General features: G+C 47.6%; 1 protein-coding gene across 1 annotated transcript in view; it reads right to left on the bottom strand.

Annotated features, from left to right (window-relative positions):
• The window catches only part of RTCB (RNA 2',3'-cyclic phosphate and 5'-OH ligase), a 280,519-nt gene extending 276,793 nt beyond the window's left edge, over positions 1-3,726 (bottom strand). Inside the window, exon 1 of the mRNA XM_069628792.1 lies at positions 2,679-3,726. Coding sequence (XP_069484893.1) covers positions 2,679-2,771 — 93 coding nt within the window. The 5' untranslated portion in view covers positions 2,772-3,726. The remainder of the gene's footprint in view (positions 1-2,678) is intronic.
• Positions 3,727-16,774: the final 13,048 nt, after the last annotated feature.

The raw sequence follows: 16,774 nt of genomic DNA, 5'->3' as shown, positions 1-16,774 counted from the left end.
AGAGAACCTGGGTGCAAGAGCCTGACTGCAAAAAAAAGAGGGTGTGGCTCCAAAAGAGCCAGACTATTTTCCCCTTTTTTATGTAGTTTCTTCCATCAAGTTAATAGGGTCACATATGTCCCCGGCTTCAAAGAACAGTGTTTGTTTTGCTGTAATCTTTTGTTTATTCATTAACTAATCATTTGTAATTGTGCAAATATTTCCATTCTATGTTCTCCAATTCCCTCAAGCAACTGCACGCTCACCGGACACCCCGATTCAAAAATACTCTCCATCTTACACTCCCCAAATACTTACCTGCTCTGTCACGCTGCGAAGCGACAAATCGCACTACTCTGTTCTTGCCACTCCCAACTGTGCTCTCAACTCACGCCTTATGCTTTCCAGTTCCTCCTGCAGTCCTTAATTCTCTCACTCCTCCTACACCTCTCACCTTTTCTCCCAGTCTATTGTGCTCTTCCCCATACTTAGTCCCAATTTGCAGCTTGCTCCCTACCTCCTGCCCACCGCTGCCTTTATTTCCGGCCCTCAGCTGCCTTAATTTCCTTTCCACCCCTTATTCTCTGCTTTCTGGCCCAACGCTCCCTCTCTGGCTCATTGCTCTCCCTGTGGCCTACTGACCGCCCACACCCTCCTTTCCTACTGCAGCTTGCTCCTTACCTCCGGCCAACCACTCCCTCACGACTTTCTGGCACACCACTCCCTCTCGGCCTCATTGCTCTTCCTCTGGCCCTCTGCCCCTCCCTCCTATGGAGACAAGTTTTTATTTTATTTTTTATGCAGATTGTTTTTTGCAAAAATTGCTGTTTTTGTAAAGACAGCCGATTGTTAAATATTTTAAGCGATTGTGAAATCGCTATAAACTGGGGGTCTGATTATTGTGTAAGTGAGCAAGATATCTATAATAATGCTATATGATATGCTTAACAAGCGAAATGATAGAATGTAGAGATCTAATAACAGGCAAGCATCTGTGAAAGGAAGGGGGAACTGGGATAAATCAGTTGCAAGCCAGCTCCTTATCCCATCTGACAAAATAAACACAGAAGAGCCAGCTTAAGGTTAGAAGTGCCTAAACCAGCTTCTAAAAGTTCTTGCTCATATAAAATGTATTTGGTTTGGCAATAATTGCAACATATTGCGGTGTGATTTATAAAATGGTTGAAGAGTCACTCTCCACTTTTCTTCCCAGGAGATTCTTTAGGAATGTTGGCTTGGTGGGTTAATGAGCCCGCTGCAGTGAGTTATGTAAAACCTGTAGCTAGAACTCTGCTGCACATTCTTAACCCACTGAGCTATGCCAAGGATTATACAGGTGCTTTTAAAACGAATAACGTTTTCACAAATCAAATGATCATGGTTACCTATTGACCTAGCAAGATGGTCAAGTGGGTTAAAATCTTAACAGCTTGACAGTCGAGGGATCCAATGTCAGAACCAGCACAGCTTTTCATCTTTCAAGGTCCAAAAAAGTGTATACTTTAGCAGGGCTGGAAACTAAAAAAGGCCCTGGAAATAAGTACTGGGGTCCAAAAGAGGCCCTGGAAATAAAGTTCAAAGTGGCCCCATATGACACATTTTCAGCAAGCCCAATGCTTTGAATTTGAAAATACCACAGAAATTAGGCCCAGGGTGCAGAGGCCCACTGGGAAATCTCCAGAGTTCCCTATAGGTCAGTCCACCCCTGTACTTTAGTGAAATGTCATTTTAACCTTACATAATTATTTGAATAATGCCGATTGCCTTTTAAAAACAAATCTAGCTACATTAAAAAAATAACCGCAAGCATGATAGGTTTGCTCTTCTCTTGCTATTGTACTGCAGTTTTCAAATCTAGTCAAGAGGCAGGGCTTCTACAGTGTGGGCGGGGCTTAAAGTCCAGTTTTTGATTAAAACAAAAAGGTGGGAACCCTACTGGCCTTCCCTGGTGCGGCCTGAAAAACCTTCCATGATGTGTTAGGAGGTATTGAACTAACATGTTGTGCTGGTTGGAGAGTATTGTAGTCGCAGGGGAGGAGCAGGTGTGGGCATTAGTACTATGAGGAGGAAGAGTTGGATTAAGAGTAATGAGGATTAACATAAGTAACCGGGTCATTATGGAGTATCAATAGGTTTACTAACGACTCTTGCAGGAGTATATGCTAAATGAGTTGTGTGGCACTGCCCCTTTAGAATGTGTGCCAGCACCACATTACACTGGCCACGTTCTACAGCGTGATGACCATGGTACTGTTATTTATTTTTTACATTTGTAAAGCGCCCAAACCCGTTGTTACAACCAGTTACATGAAACAAGCTTAGATGAATAAGTACATATTACGACAAATTAAATTGAACAAGTCTAGGGTGAAGAAAAGAGGTGCATATTGACAAACGGTGAGGGGGAATAGCTGTTGTAATCAGTTCCAAAGCAGAGTGTTAAGCAGACACGTATAACAGATACAAAGTACATCTTGGCATGGGTAAGAAAGAGATAGCTGATGCCATCTCAGTTACAATGCCATCATGCTAAGATATTTGGGGGCGTGGGGTGACATATACTGCCAAGTGGCGTAATGCTACGATAGGAGAATGATTGCGGCATTAGCACGGGACCGTGTGTTTTTATGTTGAACTGCTTGTAAAGAGCATGTTTACAACACGTAATTGATGGATGCGGAAATTAACCCCTCTTGTACCTTCATGTTGGGAACGAAGCCCTTCTTGATCCTCCAGCAGTTCTTGTGGATTTTGTCCAGGTACTGGAGCTCATCATTATAACTGCGGCTCATTTTAGCAGTCTCTGCCCCTCTCTCTCGAATACAAGGCCTTCTACCGGCTCCAGCACACACTTCGTCGCAGGCGAATGACGTACATGACACATGCCTTCAAACATGAGTAGTTAGTATATCTCCCAGCCCAAATGTGAGACGTCATCGCCTTGTCCTCACTCAGCGACAACGAAGAATACCGATAAACGCCGAATATGAATTCCCAATGCAAGATGGCCGCAGCTCGTTAGCGACGCAGTCAACAGGACGCTTTTACTTTGTGTAGGAGTGCTGCTTGGTGGCCATCTTACAATGGGGGTCCTGAGGTACTCGTCAGAGGAATGGAACTTGTTGACCGCAGTTTCCAGGCTGCACAAAACGTGCAAACTATGCATTTTAACCGTTATGATTTTTTTAATGCATTTACAAACAGATCTAAAGTGTTCTATGGACATCCGTGGGAAAGCATCTAGCCCTGTAGTTTATGCGCTTATAATGCTGTCACTTGTAATCTTGATGGTCCGATTGTAACGGTAGGAAATTTACAAGTCCTAGAATTCCAAGAAAACATCAGAAATGGGTGGCCTTACCATGCATCTCCATGTGAGAGCTCTGTTCAAGTCCCATGACTCTCACCACTGTAGTCCAGGTATGCTTTAGGCAGTTATAGCTTTCAATAGTTTGATATTCTTTTTGGAATCCTCCCATTTAGCATAGTTGTCATTATTACCCAATTTAACTGTACTCAGTGTAATAACCGTATCGTTATTGCCCACTGTCGTGTTCCACTCCCTGGCCGATGTGTCGGCGGGAAGCAGAAAGTGTGGGGCCCTGGGCACCAATTAGGCCTCCTGGCCAATGTGTCGGCGGGAAGCAGAGAGTGTGGGGCCCTGAGCACCAATTAGGCCTCGCTGCGCAGCTCCAGCTGGAGCGAAAGGAGCCGCGGACACGCTGGTGCTCGGGTGCGCCTGGAACTGCCCTCGCGTAGCGGGGGCGGGGCTTTTATTCATGGCGCCTTACGTCACCACGTGGCGGACGCAAGGCGTACATAACATTCCTCATTTTTCCAACAAAAAAAACATTAACAAACATGGGTAGTTTTACACATTTTTCTAAACTGTGAGTTCTCATGCCACTCGAGCTGGGCTTTTACCACTCATAGTCTTCAAGTCTCTCAGGGGGTCTGGGAACAGTTCTCAGAGCATAGCGTCCACCCCTGGGGGCTACCCCCTGACTCCCATTGGGTTGCTCACCTTCATTGTTCAGCTCTGTCTCCTCTGGTTTGCTTGGCAGCTCTTCCATTCCACCGTCTACGGTTGCTTCCTGCTCCTGATGGTGGTGCTCCTCCTCTTAGCGGATCCTCAGCTTCCGCTGGTTGCTGTTCTCCATCCGTCCATAGTTTTCTCGGTACTGTCTTGAACCATGATGAATTTCTTGTTACCTGTTTTTGTCCCCTTGTGGCTGTTATCATGGTCCCCCGCCTTTGTGTTATGGTCCATAGGACGGAGTCGTATTGGGTGTCTAGCTTTGACTTGGACGGGTTTCTTACCATTATCACCTGATCACCGACTCAGTGTTTGGACTTCTTGGCGTGTCTCTTGATACTCATGAGTTCGTTCGACACGGTCCTTCTTTGGTGAGTGCGCGCCCTGTAGTATGTGTCTGTACCCCTGCTTGGGTGGTGTGGAATAGATGAGTTGATTATTGTCCCATACATCATGTCCGCTGGTGGTATCCCTGTGGGGCTGTGGGGTGTCACTCTGTAGTTTCTTAGGAACCTGTATAAGTCCACCCTCCAGGGGCACGAGTTGACACGTGATAGGCGTAGCACCTTGTTGAGGGTTATCATGAACCTTTCCACATCTCCGTTGGCCTGCAGCCATCTCAGCATTATGTGATGGTAGTGAATGTTGAGGTCGGCTAAGTATTTTCTGAGTTCTTCGCCTTGGAACGGGGGTCCATTGTCGCTCCGTATTCGTCGTGGGAGGCCATAAGTGGCGAACATCTTTTCCATGGCCGGTATGAACGTCTCTGCTGCTGTGGATGACATGATGTCAACCTCTGGTTACCTAGACAGGTAAGTGGCCTCCTGTATCTTGCAGAAGTCGACGCTGATGGCGTCCCATCTGGAGGTCCCTCGCTCTGCCACTAGAATCGGCTCAGGGTTCGGCGGTGCGCTCGTGATTTGACATGGGAGGCATGTTGCGATGAGTTGGTCCACTTTTTCGTCGATGTGTGGGAACCATACGCAGTGCCTGACTCGGGCCTTGGTCCTTACCATGCCTTGGTGTCCTTCATGCGCTAGCGCTACGATTCTGTCCTGCAGGCTTGCAGGGATGACTATGCGGTTCCCTCTTAGTATGAGTCCTTCCTCTGTGATTGACAGGTCTTGCCGTATGGCGAACATTCCGACGAGGAATTCTTTGGCTTCAGCAGTGCGGTTATGTACGTTCCGAAGGAAAGATTTCCATTCACCAGAGATGACAGCTTCTTTCACCAAGTCACAGCATGGGTCGGCTTGCATAGCCTCCACAATGTCTTCGATGCCGATGGCTCTTGGTTTCATCGTGTGAATAACTTGGCAGATGTGTTCCTCAGTCTCTTCAGCCATATGTATCTCCCCTGACATGGCCGCTCTTGGATGCCTGGACAGGAAATCTGCTGGGTTCCCGCTGCCGGGGTGGTATGCCAGCTCAAATTCATACTGCTGTAGGTGAAGCAGCCACTTCCCTATTCTGGCTGGAGGGTGCGACGACGAGCCTGTGAATATGGGTATGAGTGGTTTGTGGTCCGTGTATGCCTTGAATTTTTGGCCGTATAGGTACAGATGAAAATGGCGACAGCCCCACAGTACTGCGATTGCCTCCTTTTCTATGTGAAAGTACTGTTGCTCCGTGGGTGTCAAGGCGTGGGAGGCATATGCGATCGGCATTGATTCTCCAGTGTGAGCTACCTGGATCAAGATTGCCCCTAAACCAACAGGGCTGGTGTCAACATATAATTTGGTCGACAGCATGGGATCGTAGTAGGCCATGGTGGTGTCAGCTGATAGTGACGCCTTGATCTGTTCAAATGCTTCCTGGCAGGTGGGGTTCCAGACCCATTTTGTGCTGGCCTTGGTGAGTTTCCTCCGTGGTTCAGATATTGTCGCCAGGTTGGGGATGAATCTTCCGCAATATGTTGCCATCCCTAGAAAACAACGTACTTCTGTGGGTGTAGTTGGGGGGAAAGGCAGCACGAATGTCCGCTACTTTTTGAGGGTCCACTTATACGCCTGCGCTGTTGAATATATATCCAAAGAATGAAATCTCCTCCTTTAAGAATTCGCATTTGTCCTTGTGAATGGTTAGGCCGGCACACTCTAGCCTGCTGAGCAGCATGTTGAGTCGGCGTAGGTGCTCTTCCTTGTTGCTGGCGTGAATGAGAATGTCATTGCTGACATTGAGTACCCCCGGGATGCCATGTATTACCTCCTGGATCGCCTGCTGAAATACTTCGGCCGCAGAGTAAATTCCAAAACGGAGTCATTTATATCTGCGAAGGCCAAGGTGGGTGGAGAATGTGGTGATGTACCTGGAGCCCCAGTGGAGTTTCAGTTGGTGGTATCCAGCGTTGAGGTCAACTTTGGAGAAAATTCTTGACCCGGTGAGGGCTGCTATAATTTCATCGAGTGCGGGGGTGATGTGTCATTCCCGCTTGATCGCTGCATTGGGGAGGCGCATGTCAATGCAGATTCTCACTTTTCGAGGCTGTTCTTGGTCACGACCATGGGTGACACCCACAGTGTTGGTCCTGTTACCTCCTCAATAATGCCTGCTTTTTCGAATGCATGGGGTTCTTTCTCGACCTGATTTCTTATGTGGAATGGTGTCCTTCGATGGCACACTTTTCGCGGTTGTACAGATTCATCAATGTGAAGTTTGATGGATTTCCCTTTTAGGCATCCAATGCCCTTGAGGAGGTTCGGGTACTTGTCAAGGATGCTGTTAATGTCCAGCGCATCTGTCACGTCACAGATAAAACTTATGAGTCCCAAGTCCTCTGCCGCGTCTCCACTCAGTAGACACTCAATTCCAGCGTTCACGACATATATTTTGGATTGCAGTGTTTTGTCACCTCTGCTGAGTGTTGTCCGAAATCGTCCCATTATGGGCAGGGGAGTCTTGCACCCATCGGCGAATAGCAGCGTGTCGGTCGTTTTCAGGACTGGTGGGGGACATAGTTTTTTGAATGCGGTCATAGGCATGACGTTGACGGACGCTCCAGTGTCTATTGTCATCTGCATCTCTTGGCCTTGAATGGCCACTTGGCATTTCCGTCTTCTCAGTCTTTTCGTGGGCGTTGCACCTCTGTAGTCCAATGCTGAGACCAGGTACACCGTTTTACCTTTCTTCCATTGCCCGTTTGTTGCATCCTTGTGAGATTCCCCATCGTTGTCCCCTTCCTCACCAGTCGATGAGTTGGTTGTCTCAACTCGGCGGGCGCTGGCTTGTTTCTTATTCTTCACCATGCTCTTATCTTGATGGGTTTGGGGGTGTTGAGGTGGCCCAGACGATCTGCATACTCTTGCGTCGTGATCTTTTTGGCCACATGCCCCCCACGTGGTTCCTTGAGCCAGGCAATTTCGTTTTCCATGGTGAGATCCTCCGCACCACCCACATTCTGTGGGTCCTGGGATTCTTGGTTGCCACCGGGGAGGAGTGTTGGTATCGCTGGCCTCGTCCCTCGTGTGTTGGCAGTTTGTGATCTGAGCTACTGTCGTCATCGTTAACGCCGGTTGAAGTTTCTGCAGGGTCGTGCCCATGTGCGCCGCTCTGGCATGTGACAACTCCCTCTGGCGCCCAAGTTCTAGGATTCCCGTTAGGGAGATACCTTTCTCACTTAGCACCATCCTTTGTAGTTTTTCTGAGTGTATTCCATTGATAATTTGCCGTCGGATTTCCTTTTCAACATTGCCAAATTCACACGAAATCGCGAGTTTCCTAAACCTGGTGTGATAGACATCAAGTGTCTCGTCTTCTACCTGGATGGTGGTACAAAAAATTAATGTTTCATATTCCGGGTTCAACTGGGGCATGAAATGGGCTGTGAGAGCGTCGTTGGTCTGTTGGTAGACGTCTGAGCCATCTGCTATTGCAAGCGAAAATGCATAGGACCTCACCACCAACATTCAATAGGAGGTGCAACCTCATTTTTCTTGATGTGGTGATGTCCTTGCAATCCATGGCCATTTCGAATTTTTGGATCCACAGCTGCCATCGCGGACCAACTGATGAGGGGTCGGTGTATGGGTCGAAAGGGCTGAGCGCCAGCGACATCCCCCCTTGCAAACGCGTGTGTGTCGTCGATGATGAGAGGTTGGCTGCCATTCTCGAAGATGTGCTGGGCCTCGGAGTGGAGAGGCCTGTTGCCATTGTGCGTGCACTCGGCACCTGTATGTGCGCACGTGTGCTGATTCCCCCTCACCTTGGTGGGTAGTCAGTGTCCCTGCTTGGCTGCCACGTTGCGTGTTGTGAGGTGAAACATGAGACTCCCGTGTGCCTTCTTGTAGCAGGATGATGGTAATTTAGGATGTCAGCTGGTTTGTATACAGCTCCCTGAAGATCGATTTTTGGCGAGATGTAATCATTGTGAAATTTTTTTTTCTTGTTGGGGGATGGGCCCCCCACCGAGTTCCTAAAAATTGTGCCCGTACTGAGGGCTTGCGTTGCTGGGCGCCGCGTGTGGTGTTTGTTACAGCTTCCTCGTCGCCAGTGTTATTTTCCACTCCCCGGCCGATGCGTCAGCGGGAAGCAGAGAGTGTGGGACCCTCGGCGCCAAGGCCTTGCTGCGCAGCTCCAGCTGGAGCGAAAGGAGACGCGGACACGCTGGTGCTCGGGTGCGCCCAGAACTGCCCGCACCTAGCAGGTGCAGGGCTTTTATTCATGGCACCTTATGTCACCGCGTGGTGGGATGCAAGGCGTACAGTGCGACCTGCTGCGGGTTTGAAACTTGTGAAGTGTGGGCTGGAACTTTGTGAGACTAGTGATAGAGTGTGAGCACACCTGACGCATGGTAAGTATAGTTAAGGTTTATTGGGATACATAGAGAGCAGCAGCCACCACAGCCCCTACGCTCTAGTCAATTGCCTCTGGTTATGTTATGGTATGTGAACTTTTAAAGCGTGCTTTCACCAAAGGTATCTTGGCACTAAGAGAAGAGGGAGGAACCAATGAGGCCAAGGCAGAGTTAGAATAGCAAGGTTTTCACAGATTTTCTAAAGGCTAGGTGGTTGGAGATAGCCCTAATCTTAGGAGGCAGGTTGTTCCACAATTGGGCCGCGGCCACAGAGAAAGCCCGACCCCCAATCAGTTTACGCCGGTAGGGGGGAACCACCAACAGGTCGGTAGATGAGGAACGCTAGTGGTTCTGTAACCCAACAAAGCATAACACATCTCCCCCCTTAATAATAACACATAACACTGAATTCTATTCAAAACCATGACCACCACACACAAGTTCATCTCCCTCTCAGCCCCCTACCTATCAGAAAAAATATTACCTGCCACCTCCTCTAGACCCACACGTACCCAACACACCAACCTTATCCCTGTCCCCACCTTCATAAGAGCTAAGACGGGTGGTGCAAGTTTCCAATACCTAGCGCCCAAAAATTGGAATGCGCTGCCCACTGCTCTCAGGAATGAAACGTTTTATGCTGTCTTGCGCAAATCTCTCAAGACAAAACCCTTCATCTAGATAAGCACGCTTTCCCTCCACCCCTGCCGTACTGCTCCCTCACTCAACGAAAGGATCGTAAATGTATATTAAATGTCTTGGCGTTCATTATCCGGTTCCCCTGTAACCATGGAACCCTTAAGCCATACATCTTATTACTATCATTGTAATTTTAAATGTAATATCTCACTGTGCTCCACGCTCCCATGTTGTGTCCTGACAGCTAAGTAACATGACCTGGTTCCCCTGTAACCATTGAACACTCTGGCCTACGTCACCATGTAACTGTTCATGTACTATCTGTTAAATGTGATTCATTTGTCCTACTCTGCTTTCCTCATGCAACTAAGTAAACCAACTTTAACAGCGCCACAATGCCATAGGGCCGTGTGTGCGCTTTATAAATACAAATAAATAAATAACACCCCAACAGTGAGCCCCCTTAACTGAGCATTACAATACATGAATAAATGAAAACCACTGAATTTAAAGCACCATTAAACACACAGAAATCCTTAAACTTGACAGGAAATGTTTTTATTCTTCCACCAACACGCGGCCCGTCCATCACCACACTACTCTCAACATTACCCTCAGTACTCGCGCTGCTTCATGTTGTGGGGAACTGGACACACTTTGTGTACCACAGCCCGAGAACTGCTCTTTACTTTGATACAATGGTCATAGTCCTCTAACTTCCCCAGATTTTCCCGAAAATACCTCAGGGAATTCTGAGACCCATTTGTCATCCACTTCTGCTTTTGACACTGGAATGGGTGCATTAGCTTGAAATAAAGATGAACCTTTCTTTACCACTAAAATGTTTGCTATACACTCTCTGTCTTTATAAGTCACGAGCCCTTGAAATTTTCCCAGCAATTCTATTTCACTTTCACCATAGCCACAAGGTTGTACTTGAGGGGGCGAGAATTCACATACATCCCTCGAAAGAGTACTCGTAAACGTGTCTTCCGACACTATGGTCCAAGGAGAGGCAGAGTCTACCTTCATTGATAGCTTTGAGCCATCACTTTGAAATGCATCCACCGGGCCTTCTGCCCCACAGTAATTGCTGAAATTTCAAATATATGTCGAGGCTTGACTTCTCCATTTTGCTTTCTTGTTCACCATGGCTTTTTTTGTGCTCCACAACACTAATGGTAGACTCCTTGCACATGCGTGCAAAATGCCCTTTGCGTCTGCATCTGATGCATTCTGCATTTGCCGCTGGACAAAACACGCTGGTTGCTGCATGCCTAGGGTTACCACACCCGAAGTACTTGTGCCCTATCCACTCTTTCCCTGACCAAAATGGTTTATTTTGGTTCATAGCGCACACTTTATGACAATTCTTTTGCTTTTTCATTTCTTTCATATATTGCATTGTTTGTTCTATACTCCTGGTCAGTTCCACTGCTTGTTCCAACGTCATATACTTTGCCAACAGTTACTCTTGCACCCTGGGATTATTGGTGCATCTCACCAGCTGATCGTCAATCAACACATTTTTCAAAGCACCAAATTCACAAGTGTGTATTAATTTTCTCAGTACAACCACATACCCTTCTACGGATTCCGATGGGTCTTGAGTCCTTTGGAAAAATGTGTGTCTTTCGAAAGTCGCATTCTTCTTCGGCACAAAATGCTCCTCTATCTTTCTCACTGCCAAAGTGAACTCATCCAGATCCCTTGCGCCTTCTCCTTGTGGTTCCGGAAGTCCATCCAAAACGCTGCGCCCCTCTGGGCCTACATTGTGCAACAACAATGCTTCCTGGATGGGTTGAACTTGTCCCCACCCATGGCCACTAAGTATGTCTCAAACATCCTTTCCACCTCTCCCATTTTAACGGTGGTGTTCCTGGTTCTGCCAGGAACGGGGATGGAGTAGGTATTGCAGCAGCCACGGTTGCACTTATTAATAGTTATGGTTCCTTGTTTCTTAATTATTTTGCACTTCTTTAATTGGTTTAGCAAGGTGTTTCCAAGTTGAGATGTGTGCAGTGCACTGTATTTTGTCAGTTTCCACTTTTCGTTCCCTTTGTGCTTAGGTAGACTCTTGAAATAGACTTTATTCCACTAGTAAAAGATTGCTTTGTTTTCCTTTTGTCCTTTCCAGGAACATGTCATTATGCTGTCCATGGAGTTCTTATTGTGCTGTGACGCGTCACAGTGCCGGGCTGATAGAGGAGATCATATCACGGTTACTCTGCACGTGACCTTGAGTATGGCGGTACTCGTGGGGCAACATTGCTCGCTCGCAAGTCTATTTCATGCAGCGTTGTGCTCCATGCCTTTGACTTCCTTCCCCCTTTGTTATTATTATTATTTTTTTCTTATTGGCCCTCCACCTCCTGTGGGATCGTGCTGCGCCCCTCTCACCTTGTTACTGGGCGACGCAATAACACGATTATTCCTCTCGGCGGCGGCTGCTGCACTCCCCCTTCGTTCGTCTGCCTCCGTGAGCAGAGCAGCTTCACGTCCTCATTGCCACTGATAGAGCTTGAGCACACCAAACGCACAGTAAGTCTAGTTAAGGTTTATTAGTAGTATACGTAGAGAGCAGCAGCCACCAAAGCCCCCAAGCTCTCATCAACTGCCTCTGGTTCCAGAACCCTAGCGGTTCTGTAACCCAACAAAACATAACAACTAGACTAGCACTTAACCATTGCGCTAGCCACCCACAGTTATGTTACATAATTTATGATCCAGTAGGTGGAGACAGAGGAAAGTAGGGGGAACATGAGGATAGCGCATTTAGACAGCACAGTTTATGAATAGTATAAACAGGGGGTGTGGCTAGCGAGCATGTGAAGAGGATGTGCTTCACTGAGCTCTCCTGTTAGATCCTGTTAAATTATCCTGTGCACGGTATGCAAGAGGTGAAAATCCAACAATAAACAGCAACTACAGGTGCCTTAAGTTGAGCGGCGGTTGGTTACCACCTCACATCTAGATCGAGTGAATCCTGACTGAGAACTGCGGAGCACAGAGGCAGGGAGAAGGAGATCCAAAATGGCGTGGACCGACGCGAAGGCGAGAAGGGGAAGCACCAGGAATGCTGTAGACTGCAGCTAAAGAAGAGCAGAGCTACACGGGACCGAGCGCAGAGACGGAACATCATCCGAAACTCCTCCGGTCGGGAGGAGAACGGTGAGAGCGCAGCAGCGGACCAGCAGGCAGAGGAAGGTGCTGTCCCCAGCACATACGGCAGGACGCGGCCAGCAGGGGAGAGCGACCCACAAAGAAGGACCGGTTTGGCGAACGGCGAGACCGGGCCCCAGGCGTAACAGTGATCCTGGTCCCCTACTGAAACAAGCAGACGGACCAAAATCAAAAAGCACAACAACGTAATAATTCTCCCGTCCCCAGCAATGAATACGAGCGTGACGTACACTTAAGAGCATACAGGAGCGCTGATCAGGGGAGCCCAGGCAAGCTACACCCCTGGCATGTGCGCATCCGGCTGGCCTAGGCCCCTGAGGGACCGCAACAGTGGGAAGAGGCGCAGAGCAGGCCTCAAACAAGCCCACAAGGTAGCAACATCAAGCGGACACCATAACGGCAGAGCACCACCAGACAACGCTGGGAATGTCGGCGGGCAGCCCTGACGGCAGCGCCCTGTGCAGATAACTGCATATAACTGGGAAAAACGTGGCAGCACAATAGGAATGATAAGGAGGAGCATGGTGCAGCTCCACTACTACTGAGAAGGAGCAGTGACAAGAGGGGAACCCACACACCTGAGGATCTATGATTGTACACATGACAAGCAATATAACGCCTGATCCACTCAAGAGGTGCCTGCAAATGTCCTTAAAGCCAGGGGATAACTGGCCACGTGGAAGATCAGAAAAACACTGATAATACACTAGGTCATAACTATAGAATCCAGGCAAGCCATCCCAAGTAAAACAGGCACATACAGCAAGGCTAGTATAATACAGGAACCAGAGAAGGCGAAGGACAGGCTGTTGTGGAACCCATGAAATAAACCAAACGCTGCCAGACCAGCGGCAAGCCCAGCCATTAGGACTCCCACTTGAATAGAACTAAACAAACGAGAGCAGCGACCTACACAGAGTGAGCACTCTGCACCAGAGCCCGCTACAGACTTAAATCCAGCACACTACATTCCACGACCAGCCCCCAAATGCCAGAAGGAAGGAAGAAGTCAACGGCAAACCATAAGTGTAATCAGGCACCCCTCAGACAAGCCCCAATGGATAATTATGCAAGGAAGATGGACTCATCCGCAGACCCCCAGTATAGAGAGGCATCACCAGAAGGAGCAGCGGCAGACACGCAGCAGATAACAGACCGTAAAATTGTCCTGGAAGCGATTGCGGCCATGCGCGCCTCCATGGAAATGCACATTGGGGAAATAAAATTTGAGATAGGACTCCTACATCAAGATCTCCGGAACCTGGCTGGTAGAGTTGGGTAAACGGAGAAGACACTCACACAGACTGTCTGCAAGACCAAAGATCTGGAAAGCACAGTACAAGAGCTGGTCTCCCAAGTGAAAATGCTACAGGACCACGCAGAAGACGCAATCTATGTATTGATCTACAGCTTGAACTTCCTGGACGGACTTGTCTGCCGCCAGAATTAGATTGACTAGTGCAATCGCCTCGCCCATCACACCACAAGAAATTACCATAAGGTTAGCAAGTTGGCTACTTTTTTTGTTCTATGACAATCACACCACTGATGCAAGGCTTTTATATGCATTGAGTAAATCTTACATTTGCCTCAATTTTTATCCATTCTATAGGTTACCATACTGACGCATAGGCGCCATGTTGACAGTGTAACCTGGTTCTTAACCTACTGCGTCCTGAAGACGGGTCCTGGGACACTACTGATGAGCTTTAGACTGCAACAGTGTTGTCCTCTGCCCCAGAAACACATCAGATTGTAGACGCCATTATACTATGTTTATGTATAATTGTAATGTGATCAAGTCACACCATTACTAACATCACGCAAACCAATGAATGCCTATAAACTGTAAACACATTGGTGTAAACAACCGCCATAAATGTAAAGTGGTATTCTCTCTCTCTCTCTATTGTGGTTTTCGCAAATGACGAACGCTGTAATTGGTATTTTATGCTTTTTTACCGATATGTTTTGAGAAAATAATGATTAAAATATGTTAAAAATATTACCTTGATTGTGGTGGTAGATATAATCTCGTGAAATTTCCACTTTGAGGATAATTTCTGATAAGTAGCCCCTTTGGTGTGTTAGAGGTGGGTAGCTAGTGGTTTATGTACTTGCTTTTTTGATGTATCCTTCCTCACATACCACAGCCCCCTTTACAAAAAACGGAGGAAATCTTTTGCTCACAACACTTGTTTACCGGGAACACGAAATGAGCCAAATAAAGACGATGGACTTAACACTACCATAAATATGACAACGCACAAAGTAAAAGGAGGCAATCAGAATCCTTTGGGCCAACTCATCGAGACTACACAAGGGGAAAAAAGGCACAAGGAAGTCCAGATAAAACACTCCTGATGGCGGAAACCCTGAGGATAGCCACATGGAATGTGCGAGGCTTAAACAATTATGTCAAAAGGATGAGAATCGTGTCCTACTTGCGCAGAAAATCCATCCAGATTGCCCTATTACAAGAGACCCACTTCACACCAGACAAACAGAAGAACGTCCTCAGCAAGTGGAGGGGTAAAGAATACGGCTCGGCATACTCCAATTATGCTAGAGGAGTGATCATATGGATTGCACCGGGAACGGCATTCCGACTTCTTCATAGCTACTCAGACACGGAGGGGCTGCTCACTCTCGTACATGGTTACTTAGACAAAACAGAGTTTTGCATCATAAGCACCTATGCACCTAATCACAATGCAGCCGCATTCTATTGCTCACTCTACTCCATTCTGGCCCCATACAGAGATGCACATTGGATCTGGGGAGGGGATTTTAATTGTGCCCTAGACCCCACCATAGACAGGTCGAACCATATAAAGGGGTCTCACTCACCCTCGGCCAGAGCCCTACTATCACTGACCAAAGATCTGGAACTGCAAGTGACATGGAGATGGCTGAACCACGCTAAACGTAAATACTCGTTCTACTCTGGGGAACACAAATTATACACAAGAATAGACTACATTTTCATCGGAGGGGAATACCTCGGGAATGTAATAAGCGCAACATACGAGGGAAGAACACTGTCGGACCATTCTCCTCTGATACTTCAATGGGCCCTCATCAACTGCCCAAAGCCCACCCCCACATGGAGGGTCAGAGCAGAAGCATTGCGAGATACAGCCTTTAGAGAAGAGATGAGATCCCAATCGGAACAGTACTTTCAGCTTAACTCGGGCAGTGCAAGAGACACCAGTGTTGAGTGGGAAGCATACAAAGTGGTCATAAGGGGTGCGGCTATTGCCACGATAGGGGGCACCCAAAAAGCTCTAGAAAACCAAATCTCAAAGATCAAGGACCTAGAAAAGCATAAAACCCTGGGAACAGATACTGAAAAAGCCCTCATGCAACTCAGATTGTAATGTATGGAAAAATGGGAGAAATTGGGAGACTTTAGCTTCCGGAGATACATGAAAAAATATATGGTCAGGGAGATGAACCGGGCATACTAATAGCCTGGCTAGTCAAAGGACTAGACAAGAGAGAAGAGATAGGAGAATTCATTGATGAGGGAGGATTGTTGAGAAGGTCACAACATGAAATTAACTAAGCCTTCGAGAGCTTCTATGCCACACTATATGAAGATTTTTCCCCCTCCAATAGAACCGAAATACTAGAGACCCTAGAAGATATAGGGCTGCCAACTCTCACAGCGGAACAGCAAGAGATGCTAGACAACCCACTCACGTTCAGAGATACAAGGGATCATAACCTCGTTACCCACAGGCAAGGTGCCCGGCAGTGATGGACTGCCCCCGAATTTCATAAAGAATATACAGACATATTAGCACCAAGGCTACTACAGGTCCTACAAGGAGCGTATGAAAGGGCCCCTTGCCAGAATCGATGGAACAAGCACTCATACTTCCTCTTTTAAAACCTGGCAAAGACCACAAACTGTGTGAATCCTATCGTCCCATAGCTCTGATAAATCGGGACACAAAAATACTTACCACGATCCTTGCAGATCGCCTCAAAAGAGTGATCACCACACTCATTCATCCGGACCAGACGGGCTATGTACCCGGGAGGGCAACAACAGCCAACCTAAGACGCCTACAGGCAGTCATAGCAGAAACAAGCACCTGACCAGATAATTGCGCAGTAGCAGCCCTAGATGCCGTAAA

Source organism: Ambystoma mexicanum, chromosome 12, assembly GCF_040938575.1.
Source record: "Ambystoma mexicanum isolate Mex_15411 chromosome 12, UKY_AmexF1_1, whole genome shotgun sequence".
Classification (NCBI taxonomy): Eukaryota; Metazoa; Chordata; class Amphibia; order Caudata; family Ambystomatidae; genus Ambystoma; species Ambystoma mexicanum.
This window is presented reverse-complemented; position numbering and strand designations above follow the sequence as displayed.